This window comes from Larus michahellis, chromosome 2, assembly GCF_964199755.1.
Source record: "Larus michahellis chromosome 2, bLarMic1.1, whole genome shotgun sequence".
Taxonomy (NCBI): domain Eukaryota; kingdom Metazoa; phylum Chordata; class Aves; order Charadriiformes; family Laridae; genus Larus; species Larus michahellis.
In genome coordinates, this window is record NC_133897.1 from 11,529,121 (window position 1) to 11,545,957 (window position 16,837).

The 16,837-nt window shown below is 40.5% G+C and overlaps 1 protein-coding gene across 1 annotated transcript in view; it reads right to left on the reverse strand.

The window, feature by feature from the left end:
* Nucleotides 1–10,613, reverse strand: part of PTPRN2 (protein tyrosine phosphatase receptor type N2) — a 661,189-nt gene extending 650,576 nt beyond the window's left edge. The window contains exon 1 of the mRNA XM_074574140.1: nt 10,294–10,613. Within this exon, the coding sequence (XP_074430241.1) occupies nt 10,294–10,411 (118 nt within the window). The 5' untranslated portion in view covers nt 10,412–10,613. The remainder of the gene's footprint in view (nt 1–10,293) is intronic.
* Nucleotides 10,614–16,837: the final 6,224 nt, after the last annotated feature.

Here is a 16,837-nt window from a genome sequence, read left to right on the forward strand (position 1 = left end):
AGGTAGCTGATCATTTCAGAGTTCTTCACTATCTGCTAAACTATGAAAGTAGTTCCATAATCTGAAGATGGTAAAGTACTGTTCGAAAATTCTCACAAGTAATTGTTTAATTAGGAAAGTTTGACAACTGGGTGTGATCAGCTCCTTCATTCAAGCTGAATCAGATCCTTCATAAAAGCTGTGTGTTCTGCTTTCTAAAATGTCAGCCATTTGACAGCTGTTTGTTCTCAAGCCTGTGTGCTGTGTCCATTTCCTCCTCCCTTCTCAGTTATTTACTTTCAGATTATAAACTCATTAGAGCAGGTGTTACTCAGAGAAACAAAAGCAAATGGACAGAAAAAAAAAATCTTTGTCTTGTTGGGTGGCATAAAACCAACCAGATACAGTACTAAAACAACCTTCCCATTCCGCTTTTTAAATCCTATTGGATTATAGCATTATAAATTTTACACTATTTTAAAATGTGAGTGATTGCTCCCAAAGAACATGGTCGGTTTCTTTTTCTGCATCGCTTAAGATGGAAATTCATCAGATAGCATCAGTTAACTTTGGATTTTCCTTCAAAATTTCTGTTTTCACTATTATTACATTTGTTTTGAATATGCAATTTTTATAACTGCCTTTCATCCTTGGAAATCATCCCCTACATGTAATGTATGTTGGTAAATTGTTATTATGAGCTGACCTAGTTGACCAAAATAAACTTCCTGATAGGTAGTCCTAACAGGAATACTTTAACAATTGAAATTTCACTTTATCATTGAGGAAAAAGAAAATTGCAAAATCTGATCCAAGATTTCAAGGGTAAAAAAAATCCCAGACATTTCTTAAATATAGATCAAACAAAAATCAAAAATCTAAAAGTAATACCCTGTGCTGAAGAATTTTGGGGGGGCGTTATCTCTGCCAACTATGTCACTAACTCCAAGATGTGTTCACCTACCTAAATGCTTGATGATATTTACCTTGGTATGTTGTCTTCATTGATATGCAGCTGTTTCCAGAAAGTCATGACAGATGCATAGTTCCCAAATTTCCCTTTTCCTCTCCTTCTGTTCTTCTGTTGGGACATAAGTATGAACTGGGATAATCACTGGTGACTACAGCCTTCCCCAGCAAATGGAAGGAGTTGCTGTAATCCACAGGGTTACATGAAAATACCATGAAAATAAGAAACAGTGTTTAGCTGAGAAGCTGGAATGAGAGGTGAGGTCAGGTCACAGAAGAAGTTGTGTATAATATTTTACTAGGGTAAGTAAGGCATTGCATGGACTACATACTGAGAATACTGAGCTGTGCTAAAATCTAGAAAAGGAAAGAAGATTTTATGAGAAAGAGCTCACTGAAGATATTTGATAGCCTAATATCTATCATATCAGATATCAAATAAAGCTGAAATATAAACAGCAAGTATATGAAGTATTCCACACTCTATAACAAATCATTTTGCCAAGAGAAATACACCATAATGTATACATGCTTTAAAAAATAGAATAGACATTTACATTCTTTGGTGGTGAATTATATGCATTAATCAAGAGTTATAATGCTTGATGCCACATTTTTAATTCAGGGCTGAAGAGTAAATAGAATTTAATGTCTAACTTACAAATCAGTTGTGTAAGAGAAGTCAGGTTAATAGGAGACTATCTTTTAGAAGGATGCAAGTCAAAGTTTCATGCCATGGAGAGCTCAGGGGCAATAGTGGCATAAACTAATCCTACCCCCAAACCCAGTTCCCTGTTGCCATTTCATGGATACCAGCACTAATACCAACTCTGTTTTCACTGCCTGGGAGCAAGGCTGGTCCATTTTTTTTTGTCTCAGCCAAACTGACACCCTTTACAAAGGCAAGATCAAGCAGTCACTGGCAGGAATACCATAAACTTTTGTTATTGCCAAACATTCTGTACCGCAAAGCTGCAGCCTGATAATAATTGAAAAAACACAGGCAATTTCTTAACATACAAACTCCTCCTCAGGCATGAAGATGAGGCATGACCTTCCAGGTGAAGTAAAGTAGTTGTCTGAAACAGCTGCTCTGAGTTTAACTGAATTGTATTAACCAACTAAAAAAGTTGTAGAGAAAAAAAACCTTTCCTGGTGCAGCGCAGAATATTAACAAGAGAAGAGGTTATAATATCTTTAGCTCTTTTAGGACAGCAACAGACAGACACGTAATTATCTCCTGCAGAATAATGAGAGCAGAAGATTTCTGTGTGCCAGAAATCCAAAATATCCATCAGTTTTTCAGCATCCAAGATTGATTTCTGTAAGGTATTTTGCAGAATTTGTTGAGGTTCAAACTTGAGAGATCAACAATTAATTAGGCAGGGAGGAAGTAAAAATGGGGGGTTTACATGTACCTGGATATTTCCTGACTTTTGTTGAACCTTGTAAGTTTATTATAATATGTAGCGTGTGTTTGGTCTCAGTTGCATTGTCTTCTATGAGGACATCTGGAAGTATATTACATTTTGGGAGGCACATATATCTGTGTGCATTACCTTGTTGGCTTGTTGGCTGTGATTTCAAGCTTATGTAACTGTCATTGCATGCTGTTAAGCTATGACTGAAAGAAAAGACCTTACACCCACTACAACCAGCTGTACTTCCCATAAAACTTCTAGTTACTGATTTTTACACATGAAAATAGCTTGTTTTATCAACATATGAGTTTGAAGCAAAATAGGTGCGCAACATTAAGTGCTAACTGTCCGTTCAGAGAGACTGTGCATCAATAAACTCTGTTTAGTATTTAAGAATGTTCACTGAAAGAAACTATAGTAAAAAACACAGTAAGACGCAGCAATTTACTAAGCTACTTTACTTCTCAAAAGAAATAAATTCTATAAAGTTAAGCCCCTCTAATCTTTTCAGAAAAAAGTTTCCTAATTTTTTGATGAGCACAGCTGTTCTGAATGGTATACTGTTAGTGGGAATGCTATGGTGTATTGAGGCTATGAAATAGTTGAGATAAAAATAGAGCCCTTCCATCCCCCTCACAAGTAAAGCCCCTAAAACTCACTTAAGAAAACTCAGTAATCCTATGTAACATTAACCTCCATGCCCTTCATGCTCTCTCTTGACTATCCCAAACTAGTAAGCGTTCATGGTCCCCTTCTTCAGCTCTCCAATACCAGACTCCCCCACCATTTGTCTCTCTTACCTACAGACCTCCTGTTCATTTACCTGCTTTTTTCCCTTCTCTTGCTCATTCCATTATATCTCATTCAAAGGTCACCTTCATTTGTTTGCAATTACCAGAGGGTGATTTTTATTAGAATCATTTAAAAGATGGGTAGACATAGTGCTTAGAGATATAGTTTAGATTACTGATGGTTTTTGTTAGGTTGATGGTTGGACTAGATGATCTTAAAGGTCCCTTCCAACCTAGGCAATTCTATGATTCTATGATTTTCTCAGAGACATTTTTTCCAGAACTACTACTATCCTCCATTCATCTCCCTGGTTCCAGTCCCTTACATGCCTGACTACTCACATGTAGGAGCTTCCTAAACAACTTACTTGCAAAATCTATATATCTCAAAGTCATGCCTGTGGTTTTGAAGTAATGTAGTAGGTCATCCTCAACAAACCTAACTTTAGTTTAAGCTACTTCATTTGTCTCACCTCAATGGGGAGAGACCAGTGAATCCCTCTCCAAATGTGCTTACCTCTCCCCAACTTTACCTGAGCTTCTGATTTTTGAATAGCTAAATTGCAGTGCATAGATATTTACAGCCAGATACCCACCCTAGCCTGGGAAACAGACTGAGACAATACTAAGTGGAAAGCAATACCTGCACTCAGGGAGACACTTATCTGACCTGTGTTAGATATGTACAGTTGAGTAGAATTAATTGAAATTTATAAACTAGATACAGGTTAAAAGGAGCCTAGAATGATTAGCTCAAATAATTACATTTAGTTAGATGAATCCCACCCCTTACATTAAGAGAAATAAATCCTTTCTATTCCCAGAGCAGTTTCTCATAGTCTACACACATTTCCTGACTCGATTTTTTGCCACAGCTTTGGCCTAAATGAATGAATTAATATTCCTAATATGTGAATCCCTTTTCCTTCTGGTCACCTCGCCTCATTTTCTCATGCCTCAAACTGGTCCATTGAACATCTCAGTTTTGCTGCTGCATTTGACTGTCTCTTCCATGAGAAAAAGTAACTCCACTCTATCTTAAAAAAAAAAAAAGTTATAGTTTAAGTTTTAAAGTTTAAACATCTTAAAGTTTACATCTTTACAGATCATATACAACTCACTAATCCTGATCTCCAATTCCAATAATTTTACTTCTACTAAACATTTAATTTCTCATTCCCTCAATCCCAACGTGCCTCTGTTCCTTGGCTTCTCTTCCAATTGTTTCCCTGAAAACATGCTCTTCACCCACTTATTCTTCATTTGCAAACATAAAACTTCAACAATATTACTTACTGCCTTCCTAGATTTATTAATAATGACCATGATGAGCCTAAATAAATATACATCCAGCTCAGCATCCTGACTTTGATGGAGACTAGCAGGGCACTTTCCCTGTGGTATACTTTCCCTCCTTTCCCAATTTTATCACCAAAACCAGACTTATCTTTCCTCCAATCTTTATTCAATGCCCTCCTAAAACTGCTTGTAAACACCAGCACAGATTTTAGCAAGACCTTATGTATGCTGATTTTGTAAGAATAACTTCAGAGATTTATCTAAATTTTAGACTACAGTGTAAGTGGGATAAGGTCAAAATATATAGTGTTTCCAGGAAGCTGGAATATACACTGCCTTTTGGCTTCCACAGGAAGGAATACTTCTTATGGATTTGGATATGGGAATCAGCTACATCTGAGCTCATGTTCTTATGCTCTTTTTCCAGCCAATGGAAATCTGATCAACGCAGGAGACCTCAACTGCCTGCTCATCAGTGGGCTCCACTGCCTTCAGGGACTGCAATTGCCCTTTTCTCACTAAGGGCAGTCTCTCCACACTGAAGTTTGTACGCGTTGCTGTTCACTGTAACGAAGTACAAAGACAACTGCCTATTTATCATTAGTGTGTCAGTATTAACCACCTTTTGCTATTTTAGCAGAACTGCCCAAATATTCCAGGATCTAACAACTAGGAGTAACCTAATTTAGATTACTGATGGCATGGTATGATGACAGTGTGGTATGATGAAGATTTTGGAACTAGTATTACTCCTTGATAGCAAAAAAAGAAGGAAGACAAGTAGAAATACTCTCTTTTATTTCACCAAATACAGAGAAATGTTGGGGTACACTCACATAGAAAGCAGGAATGAGCTCATATTTCCAAAAACTTGTCTGTTTTCTCTCAATCAGTAAACCAAACAGAAAGAAAAAAAATCTCCCTAGAAAACCCATCCTATGAAGAACCTTTAGAGCACCCTACAATGACTTCCTTTTACTGATAGAGAAATAATTCACTTCCTGTCCATTTGAAACTTTCAACAAAAACAAGTTAGATAATAAAAAGATATTGTAGAACGGTCATGGCATGATGTAAAAAATATTAATCCATATTCTTACCTTTAATTCAATGGAACTAACATATAGACATGCCTTGATATCAAGCTACTTTCAAATTGCTTTCTAACATAATTGATTACTTAGAAACATTTCTAGAATATACAAAAATACTTTTGAGGAAGGGAAGCATACAACTTCCTACATTGAATCCTTCAAGTTCTGAGCCCATAGCATTGTCTTAATTAAATTATTTTATTGATATTTTTATTTGCTAACATTATATCATAAATTGCACTCCATCATCAATAATTACACCAAATCAATGTGATATCAAAATACCTGAGTGCCTATGAGAAGTTCCAAATAAATATAACTGGAAAGTCAGGCAATTTTATCTACTGAACAGATGGTAACACTGTAATTCCCCTACTTTCTCAGCCAGTCTGCTACAAGCCTCAACCAGCATTTTGACCCAAATGCTACTGAAGACAATGGGAAGGTTGACATTGACTTCAGTGAGCTTCATCTCAGCTCAGAATTGCTGCAAGAAGCAAACTTTCAGTCTTCATGGATCTCCAAGACAGTTGACAACTATGTCTGAGAACAAGTTATGTTAATTTTGTTATGGTAACATCTATGCAACAAGAACTAAAAGAAGATACACTATTTTGCTGTTTCCCATGAAACACCCATAGACAAAAACGCTCCAGCCCTTCTTCTGTTGGATCAGCGCTGACCGAAAAGCCAAAAAAAAGATGTATTTTTTCATCTGCCCTCCTCTTTATTTCATTCTCTTGTAACTTATGAATCAACACTGGATAAATGCTTTCTACTAATGGTAAATGAAGTCCCTGCTCTTGTAATTTCTTACTTCTGATCAACTTTAATCACTTTAAACTCCTAACCCATGTCTAAAATATTTTTCAACTGTTAAACATGCACTCTGTACTTTGTGAAAATCCTACAAGTAACATGCAACATTTTAAAAAAGTCTTTGAGTAGTTTCTATCCTCAATTACATTTAAACTCTAGTGAAATGTAAGACACAGTTTTGCTCGCTGTATGTGTCAGGAACTCACAGATACAGGTTTAGAAGAATATTTCATGTTTATAAGTTGAAATGCGACCAACTTGTCTTTTTGCTAGTTAGTTAAAAACTAAATTTGCAGGTATTTGACTGACTTAAAAAAATTTTGCATATGATGATTTGAATATGACTTTGAAGGAACTTTTACATTGTGAATGGAATAACTGTTTCCAGAAATTTCCACAGCATATTAATGTATTCATTTAAGAAGAAAATGCAGATGGAAAAATGGGATTGCACACAGCACAAAAGATCAAATTATATTGCAAAATTATACTCATATTCACTGAAGGTTATAAGCTTCATTTTACACATTAGAGGTCAATGTGAAGGCACTGCAGCAAGCACACACTTTCTCTCTTTTCTAATACATATGAGGATGACTTCTGCTGTAAAGTATCAGTATTTTAGGACTAATGAAATAATGTGATTAGAATGTTCACAGTTTACTTTGTTCTCAAGTTCTCTACCTCACCAAGCTGATGTAATATAAAAATAAAATACCACTGCAACTTTCTGAATAGATTAGTCTACTTTAAAAGCCATACAACTGCATGAAAAACTTTGTTAGAGCTGCAATTTTTACTGAAGTAACTGTTTAGTGTTTATTGGAAAGCATTTTAAGTTTAACTGCTTCCTCAGCATAATTATTTTCTAATAAGAAAACGTCTCATTGAAAAAAAAAATCCATAAAACCATCACTACGGGAACAGAATAACCCAAATCTGTGGAATTTAGCAAACATGATCAGGATATATTGTTCACAGATTATTATTTTGTAAAACATTCAAAAAGAAGTTCCATAATCTTAAGTGGACTGTCGCTTATAAACAATTAAAGATTTATTTAGAATATTAAACTCCGAGCCCCAGTGTTTCATCAAAGACTAATGAACAATACTATGACCTTACATGATTTTTTTCTGCGAAAAAGATAAGAATATCTCTCCTGGGCTAAACCTGGGCAAGAGACAGAGAGAGGGGAAGGTCTATACTTTTCCTCATTTTTTCATATTTCAAATGCTACTATAAATGTCAAGAAATGGAATAATATGTGCTTTTGTTGATAATAGCATCTTATAAAACCACCTTCCCACAGGAACAATCTACAAAGCCTCATGAATTACATAGGCAGAAGAAGCACAAATCCAAATCTTTAATCTTATTTAAATGTAACTTTAAAACTTCCAATTTCTTAAACAAGTTTGTAAGTATGTTACAAAAGAAATAGGTCACCATTTGGAGATGATTGGAAAGCATAGACAAAAGTTGACCAAAAAGAGAGGAAAATAATGAAATTGGATTAAAACATCCTATGAAATGGTAAAGGTCATGAACTTCTACTTCTGAACCAGCTTTTAGGAAGACTTTCTGAAACACTAAATAGGAATAAATTAATAAAAAGCTGTTTCTATAATTACATGGCTTTTAAGGCTGTTTCCAGTACATATTATAGAGGTTTCATAATGCACCTGTGTTCAATTTTTAATTAAAGAAGATAGGACTGTGCACAAGAAGAAACCAAATTAGTGTCTTCCACTTATAACCACAAATAATCCCAAAGCTCAGATACCTTGTAAAATTCCAGTTGCATCTTCTGTTCATGTCTAAAAATTGTAGTCTAAAATTGAACATAATCCATCATAATAGTTTGGAGTCAAGATTAATGAGATCTGAAATACTGGTCAATAAAAGAAATAAAGGAAGTCTAAGGGAAGAGACAGCTAAAACTGTTTCACTTCCAGCAATGCAAACATTTTCCTGCATCTTGTCAAACAATAAATCCTCTCCCTTCTTTCACAGAGATCTGTGAGATATCAGTTAGTTCCCTATCCCAGCAAGAAGCGGAAAGCCTTAACTTGTTGTACTGCTCTTGAAATGTCTCTGAATTATATCTCCCAGACCACTGCATTCACTGTGTAAGATCCAGCCTGCTCTTCCCCATTCCCTTCCACGCAAGGACAGCCTTAACTGTCAGGCAGGTACCCTTGCCAAGGCAGAAGCACAGAGAAGCTACAGGGAAGTGACACACACAAAGATTGTTTTGTAGCTACAACACACTGGAAAATATTTTGTGACCCAGACTGATTTGCATTTTATATTTAGGGAGAGAGAATCAAAATCTGACTAGTTTGAAAGCACAATGTATAGCCTATTGCATTAGTAAAGGTAAAAATTACAGCTATTACTTTCAATATTTTTATGCAAGCTTTCTCCTCAGCAGATTAGGAGAAACAGTCTATATCTATAGCAACCAGGAGAGAGGAGGGAGGGATATATCCAGCCCAAACCATTTGTCCTCAAAACCCTGCATCGCTACCTTCACTATAGCAAGCATCTAATAGCTCATTTTTATTGCCACTTGACTGAAGTCTCATTAAAAATATGGTCAGCTGATTTTAATTCCTTCTTAATAAACAGAATGTGCATGAGGAAGACTGCAGTGATACTTTTGTGGGAGGCTTCCTTTGTTTCTTAAAGTCATTCTATTTTTTGTCAGAAAAAGATTTCTTAGGGACAGCTAGTTTAGCTTTCCCTCTCTGATCTCCATAACCACTCTGGGTAGGTATTAAACTGGGAAAAAATACAAAATTTTCCAAGTCATGACCTTCTTGACTTAAAGTGAGTTTCGGAAAGATACTGTAAATGAAAGGAGACTGACTTTATTAGTAGATCTCATTGGAGAAAATTCTGGTGAGCATACACTCGTGAGTGTCTCAGTGCAAGTAGAGGTCTGCCCGGGAGAGTGGCACAAGACAATAACATCTTAAAGGCACAGAGTTTGCTTTCAGGATCCCTTCATGTTAGTGTGGGTCATTTTAGCAGGTGGGGATGTTTACTGCAGACGGTATCTTCTAAAAGAGGAAGGGGCTGTTCAAGGAAGTCTTGACAGAAGGAGACTGTTTAATGGTCTTCACTGGGCAGCAGTGGGTATTTTTAGACACCTCTAAACAGCCTTAGCCAGCAGCCAGTGCTGCCTTCCACCTTCAGCAGCATGAGTAAAGGGTGGACACCAGCAAAGGCTGGGCTCCACCTGGGGGTTTGTGGCCTGGGGGTTTCCCGTGGCTTCCAAAAGGGAGGGCAGTTTCGTGGGCTGAATCCACTAAGCGGGGAGGAGGGTTAAATATGTGGAGGCTGGAAGCATTTTTGGTGACTCCCCACTGGTGGGCCTCGACTTTAGGGGCCTCGTGATTGTCTCAGCGTAAGTTTTCAGCATGTGGGGAGACTTGGTGAGGCCGGGTCCTTGGAGGTGCCCCCAGAGATCCCACCCGGGACACGCGGCTGGGGCAGCTGGGGCCCTGGGCCGACCTGGGGGTGACCAGGGACCGGCAGGGAGAGGCGGGATCCGGGAGGTGTGAGGGGCTGGGAGCCCGTCGCGACTGGCCGGAGGACAGGGACTCTCAGTGGGAGCCGGTCGTGAGGGGCCGAAGGAGGGTCCCCTCATCGGGAGCCGGTCGTGAGGGGCCGGAGGAGGGTCCCCTCAGCGGAGGCCGGTCGTGAAGGAGCTAAGGACGGGTCCCCTCAGCGGGAGCCGGTGGTGAAGGACCGGAGGACGGAGCCCCTCAGCGACAGCAGTGCGGGCGCGGCCGCCGGGGGCCTGTCGAGCTGCCTCTGAGGCAGCTGCCGGGCAGCAGCGGAGAGAGCGAGGGGACGGCGCGGCCCCGCTCCCCGTCAGCCCCCATGCCTCCCGCCCCTCGCCCCACTCACCGATCCGCGCCTCGGCGGCGGCTCCGGCGGAGGGCGGTTGGCCGCGCGGGGCGGCGGCGAGGACCTGCAGCAGCGGCGGCAGCAGCAGCGGGAGGACGGAGCCGAGCGCCCCCATCATGCCTGGCCCATCGCAGGCGGCTGTCCCGCTCCCCTGCCCGCCGCCGCCAGCCCTCACTCCATGCCGCCCGGCCCGCCCGCCCTTTTGCCTCCCGCAGCAGCTCCCCGGCTCCGGCGAGAGGCAGCCGCAGCAGATTCAACACCCAGGACAGCGACCAGCGCCGCCTGCCCGCCCCACAGCCGGCACCGCCCCGGCCCGGCCCGGCCCGCCCGCCCGGCCGCGGCACCGCCTCCCCGCTCCCCGCCCGGCCGCGAGGGAGGGCCCTGCCCTCCCTGCCGGGATGGCGCTGTACCGGCCCCCACCTCCGGCGGGGTGAGAGCAAGGGCCGATCCCCGGCCCCCGAACCGTCACTGGCCCTGAGGGAGGCTCCGCCTCAGGCGGGCCGGGAGCGTGCCCGAGGGGCAGCGAGGATCCCTCCCGCCAGAGCGGCAGTTCGCTTGAGTCTCCCGTAAAGATGGCTGAGAAGGGGAAGGGAGTTATTAAATGCGCTTGTTACACACACCTGTGTGTAAAACCAGTTCAGCCACTGTCAAAGTTTTGTCCTAAAAAACGCACCAGCTGGGTGGGTTCTCCCTGTGGCCTCCTCAGCGGTGGTTTATTTACCGCCCTTTTTTCCTCATAAAATTACTTGCCATCCTGATGGATTTTTATGATCCCTCAGGTGAACCCCTCCCACAGCTGAGGTGTGTGCGTTTGCCTGGGAGATGTCCATGTTCATCCTCCACCTCCTGTCCCCGATTCACTCCACTGAGCAGGCTGCGGGGAGGGAGCAGGGGGCTCTGGCACAAACCCTCCTCCTGCACAGGCTCCCATTTTCTCACAAGCTCGGTGTAATCATATTTAGCCTTTAACACGGCAGTCACGGCCACCGAGGTGAAACAGCACAGCTGCCATGCCTCCTGGCAGGGGACGTGTTTTTGACTAGGACAGCCAGCTCCATGCCACGGCAAGGGACGGCTGCTGCCAGCCACCTCCGCCACCCCGACATCTGCTTTACTCCTCCCTGAAGTTTCATATTCTCCCGACCTTTTTCATATTGGAGGTAAATAGCTCTAACTGTACTCCCTGACATGCTTCATCCCTGGCTTTTACCAGGTATAGTCACAACAGACTCACACTCAAGGTTTTTAAACCTGTAATACATGAAGTGGCTTTGCCATAGCCAGAAAAATAAATAACCGAAGCTCACAGAACAAACTAACCCTGGAAGAGCACAGCTATTCCACCTTGCTCCCCTCAAAAGTGGCAGAGAATACAATGCCAACATGTCCAGACCAGGGTGGACGCTGGGCCTGAGCACCACGCTGGGACCAGCTGGGACCTGCCATGGGGTGGTCAGCCAGGCCTGGGGGCCCAGGTCAGTGCTTTAGCCCAGCCTCTGGGAGCTTGGGGAGGGCACACAAGGCACTTATGGCTCCTGGTGCCCTGACAGACACTTGTCGACTTCTCTTATTCCCTCAGTTATGTTCTGTGGCAGAAGTGTGAGCCTCTGTGCTGAGGAAAAGGAGTCATGGCTTCTAGAATTGGTGCAAAGTCACCTCCTTTCCTTTGTGGTTATGGTTGGTGACTCATAGAAACATAGATTGGTTTGGGTCAGAAAGGACCTTAAAGATCATCTAGTTCCAAGCCCCTGCCATGGGCAGGGACACCTCCCACTAGACCAGGCTGCTCAAAGCCCCATCCAGCCTGGCCTTGAACACTTCCAGGGATGGGGCATCCACAGCTTCTCTGGGTAACTTGTTGCAGTGCCTCACCACCCTCACAGTAAAGAATTTCTTCCCAATATCCAATCTAAATCTCCCCTCTTTCAGTTTAAAACCATTACCCCTCATCCTATTGCTCCACTCCCTGATGAAGAGTCCCTCCCCATCCTTCCTGTAGGCCCCCTTTAGGTACTGGAAGGCCGCTATAAGGTCTCCCTGGAGCCTTCTCTTCTAAAAGTTGAACAACCCCAACTCTCTGCCTGTCCTCATAGCAGAGGTGCTCCAGCCCTCAGATGCCAAAGACTCAGATACAAATAAGGGCAATATTTGATTCAGAAAACAGAAATTTCAAAAAAATATATTGATATTGGATGGTGTTCGCTGGCCCAGAGTTTGCAAAAGGGTTGGATGGTCTTTTCGAGCATTTCTGTCCTTGAGGTCTGTTACATGGTTGCTTACATCTTGCAGGGGAGTGATTTCACTAACCCAAAAGGTCCCTTTACCTCAGGAAAATCAATTTTGACGACTCTGACAGAAACCTGAGCGCTGGAAAGGGAGAAACAAAAAAGGAGGGAAAAGCATTCTATGGAAAGGACAAGATGAGAAATGAAAGTGCTGGAACATAAATTAGTATATTCTCATGGGTTATGCAAACCATCTGGCTTTAAAAGCTAGTAGTAGGAACAAGGAAAAAGGTCATCTGAATTAGCAGAGAACTGCAAAACAACTGAAGGTAAGAAAGGAGCAAATGGCACACACAGCAAGAGAACAAGTTGTTCGTCAAAATACAAAATAGAGGTGGTATTACTGGAAGTCATTGCAGCTCTGCAACGAAGGATTTGCATAGCTCCTGTGAATTTATGATCAAATACTATGCAGATTTTAAAAGGAAATTAAAATTCTCATAGCTGCTCCGTGCAGAGGATTAGCAAAATGACATTTGTTCAAATGCATGTGAAGCAATGTGTAAAATCAAGAGAGAAAGGGCATTCATCGAAGACAGAAATAAATCCTTGAGTACACAAGGTTAGTAAAAGCAGGAGCAAGGTGTCAAGGAAAAAGCAAAGAGTCAATCGGTAGGTGAATCGGGCATTTGGAAATAACTCAAGTAGCCATTCTCAGGACTGGAAAGTGTAAAGCATTCCCTATCTGGTTGTATTTTACAGTTGTATGGTAGGCTGCACCTAGCTAAAATACACAGATCTGTCTTAAAGCCCAGGAACAGACGGATTGAAGTCAGTGGCAGTAGGTATAATGAATTTTGTTAATGACATGTAAGAACTGCAAGACTTGAGTCTGTGTGTAAATTAGATGAATAACAGTATCACAGTGTAAATAACATGTTGTGACACATGCAGGTTACTTGCTGGTTCACAGTCATTTTCTCAAGACATTGCTCAGTGCCAAGGTTTTAAATACTTTGTATAATAAATTAAGCATCTATGTTTAGGTCTACCAACCTTGTGAGTTTATTTTCATTGTCGTTTTCATTATCATGTTTTCAATAAGTTTCTGAACTGCGGAAAAAGAAAGCCTAAAGGGTATAAGTAATTTGTGACAATTAATAGAAAGACTACAAAAATTACTCCATTATTGAAGTCAGGGATGTTGTGGGGCTCAAACAAAACTGTAGGACTTGATAGTTTTGAAAAAGGAATAGAAGAGGGTATCAGTAAGTTATTTCTGTTAGGGCATTTTAAATCTTTTTGGTGAGGGATTCTAGACTAGTAAAGATACTGAATGGTGGCTGAGAGGGTAGAGTATCAGCTCTCCGTTGATAGCGTGTCTGGAGGTGAATGTGAAGCCATATGAAAGAATGACATTGGAAATTATAGATCTGAAAATTTCAGCACAGTGAATAACATATTGAAGTTTAGCATGTCCTTAATTGCTGGAGCTGAGTCTTTTTATGATACCCATGTTGGTGAGAAAAACATGCTAGGCAAAGTGAAAGAAGAGCTGGATAATCTATATGATTTTATACGTATGAAAGATTTACATCCTTATCCATGGTAACCACAGCTGAACCGGAGTTTTTCAAGGAAACACTTTTCTGTTTGAAAATGCGTGTTGTCTGACTAAGGTTTTTCATGAGAAACATATTTTAATCAAAAATCCATTAGTAAGGGCCAGAAAAAGATCCAGAAAGGGCCAGAAATAATCCCAGAATGGCTAATTGTCTAGTAGCCAGGACACCTGCGTGGGCTGAGATTCTAAAGGTTCAAATTTTTGCTCTGATTCAAAGACTTGATCTAGCCATTGAACAAGAAGGTCAGCCTCTCTCTCTCTCTCTATTTCACTGGAGCATTCGAGATTATATTAAAAGCAAACAGCCCTGCTAGAAAAGACATCGGTAGGCAGAAGTAGTTTAGCATGGAAGAGGCAAGATAAGTATAGGATTTATTTTGTTGATTTAATACTGTTTAGAAATAAATACTAGGAATAATGAATTAGTAAGCTGGGAATTGAGTTAATGATAGAAATTTGAGGGATGTAAGAAGAAAAGGTGCCAAAATTACATGAACCAAAAACTGGGTGGGGTAAAAAAGAAGATAAACACATGATAAACACAGGATTCAGAACATTGCCAGAGAATAACTTAGGCATAAAAATACACAAAGGAAAAATACTCTTACTAGTTATATACTTAGGAGTAATTAAGTGATATGAGTAAAATGTTGTAAACAGGATTAAAATAATATGTGATAGTTAAAGGCTAAGTATAAGGACTATAAAAGACAAACGTATCAGCTGAGTTTTACTGTGGACTTAGTTACTGAGGTCATGTTTGTGAACCTTTGCAGGTCTTTTTTTTAATTACAAATGGGAATTATATATACAAGCATAGGTGCACCGGCATGATCATAGAAATTGTAGGTGTATATTTGTACAGGGTAGAACTGCATGTTTCGTCTGTCAGTTTAGCCAAGTATAAAGAAGAGCCTGAACAAAAGGTCAGTTCCAGCTATGCTAAATACAGTCTACCTGCATCAGCAAACACGCCCTTAAAAAAAAAAAAAAAGGCATTAAAATCCCCTTCTTCATTTTCTTTCTTCCTCTCCTTCCCCGGTCCCCCCCCGTCCTCCCCTCCCCAAATCAAGGCTTCCAAGCACATTAATTGCAGATCATTTGTCCTGTTAATGGGTCCAAAATCCACAGGGAACAATATCTATCAGGCAGTTTATCTAAGATTCAGTAACCTAGATATCTTGGCAGAGCTTTAAGATGTATTGGGGGGCGTAGGGGCGAAAGAGGAGAGAAAGAGATAAGAGAGGTTTGTGCTATATCCATGCCCAGACAAGAAAGAATTTAGACTATTTTATTATTTCTATTTTCTGGTTCTAGAGGACATAGGTAAAATATTCGAAGCCTGTAGACATATATACAGACGCAAAGGGAGCCTTTTGGAGCTCAGTGCTGCACATGTAACCTTCCCCATGCTTGTTTGAGGGCAGAAAGAGCTGGTTGGGCAGCAGCAATCCTCCTGCACCTTGCTTACGATTTGAGGACTTCTTTCACAAGACTGTGAAAAATATGGCTAAAAATCTCATCTTTAGAGTCACATTTTGGAGTACCATGGTTACAAGAGGAACAGTAGCGATTGCATATTGTTGGTGCGAGCAGTCACAAACTGTGTTTTAGGAGGGTGATGAGCACTGGACCCTCTTCAGGATGATCTGGCAAAGACATTCTTTGAACTGCGGCTGCAGAACTGTTCACACATTCATATCCTGGAATATTTTGATTATATTTATTCACTATTGTTGTTGGAAAGTTTAAAGTGACAAGATTTCTTTTTAAATTACAGGGGTGGGTTATTGCAACTGTATTGTAGAGGCTGTAATAGCTCTTGGGATTAAAAACTATCAAAATAGTTACCAGAAATTCTGCACTATGAACTTACAAGTAGTTTAGTTTATTTATGTTTGTTGAAAAAGTATATGCATGGTTATATAGCTCTGTATATTCGATCCTTTCGTTAAAAGAAAACATATAACTTATTCCATGTACGCATTTTTAAAAATACTAAATTACAATAGTTAATATTGTAAAGCAGTTAAGAATGAAGGACTTTATCCTGCAATAGTGACAGGCAATATGTCTAAAAAGCCATCCAGTGCCTGAGATACTAAGAGTGTTGAGAGGATGAGAAGCTATACAGAAGCCTGGATTACTGAGAGCTAAAGTCATATAACTCTCTTCACAGCAGTACAAATGCTCACTTAAATTTCGATTTGGTGGTTGTATTCGACATTCAGGGACTAAGTTTATTAAATGAATAGAAAGTTCCTAAAGGGAGAAATCTTTAACTGGTGTAAAAAGGTGTAGCCCCAGGTCATATCAGCAGTGGCTGTTGTCTTTCTCAATTATTGATCATTTCATAGTATAACTAAAGTACTTGAAAGGATTTTAGCATTCAATACAGAAATTACTGATTTTCAGTATCAGTTATTTCATATCTATAAAAGTAGCAGAGCCTTTAGGATTTTAAAACGAATTCATACTGAATTCAGTTTAGCATGAAAATATTTGCAGGATTTAGAAGATGTCAGATTGCTTGGTGGAAGAGTGTGGTAGGACTCATTTTATGAATATCACAGCAATTCAGTTGCATCTAGGAATAATATTTTAATGTACAGTTGATTTCAGCTATTTTAAAGCTTTTCTTCTTGTTTTCAAAATTGTATTAGAAAATGTCTTTACTCTGGAGCATGCTAAAAGT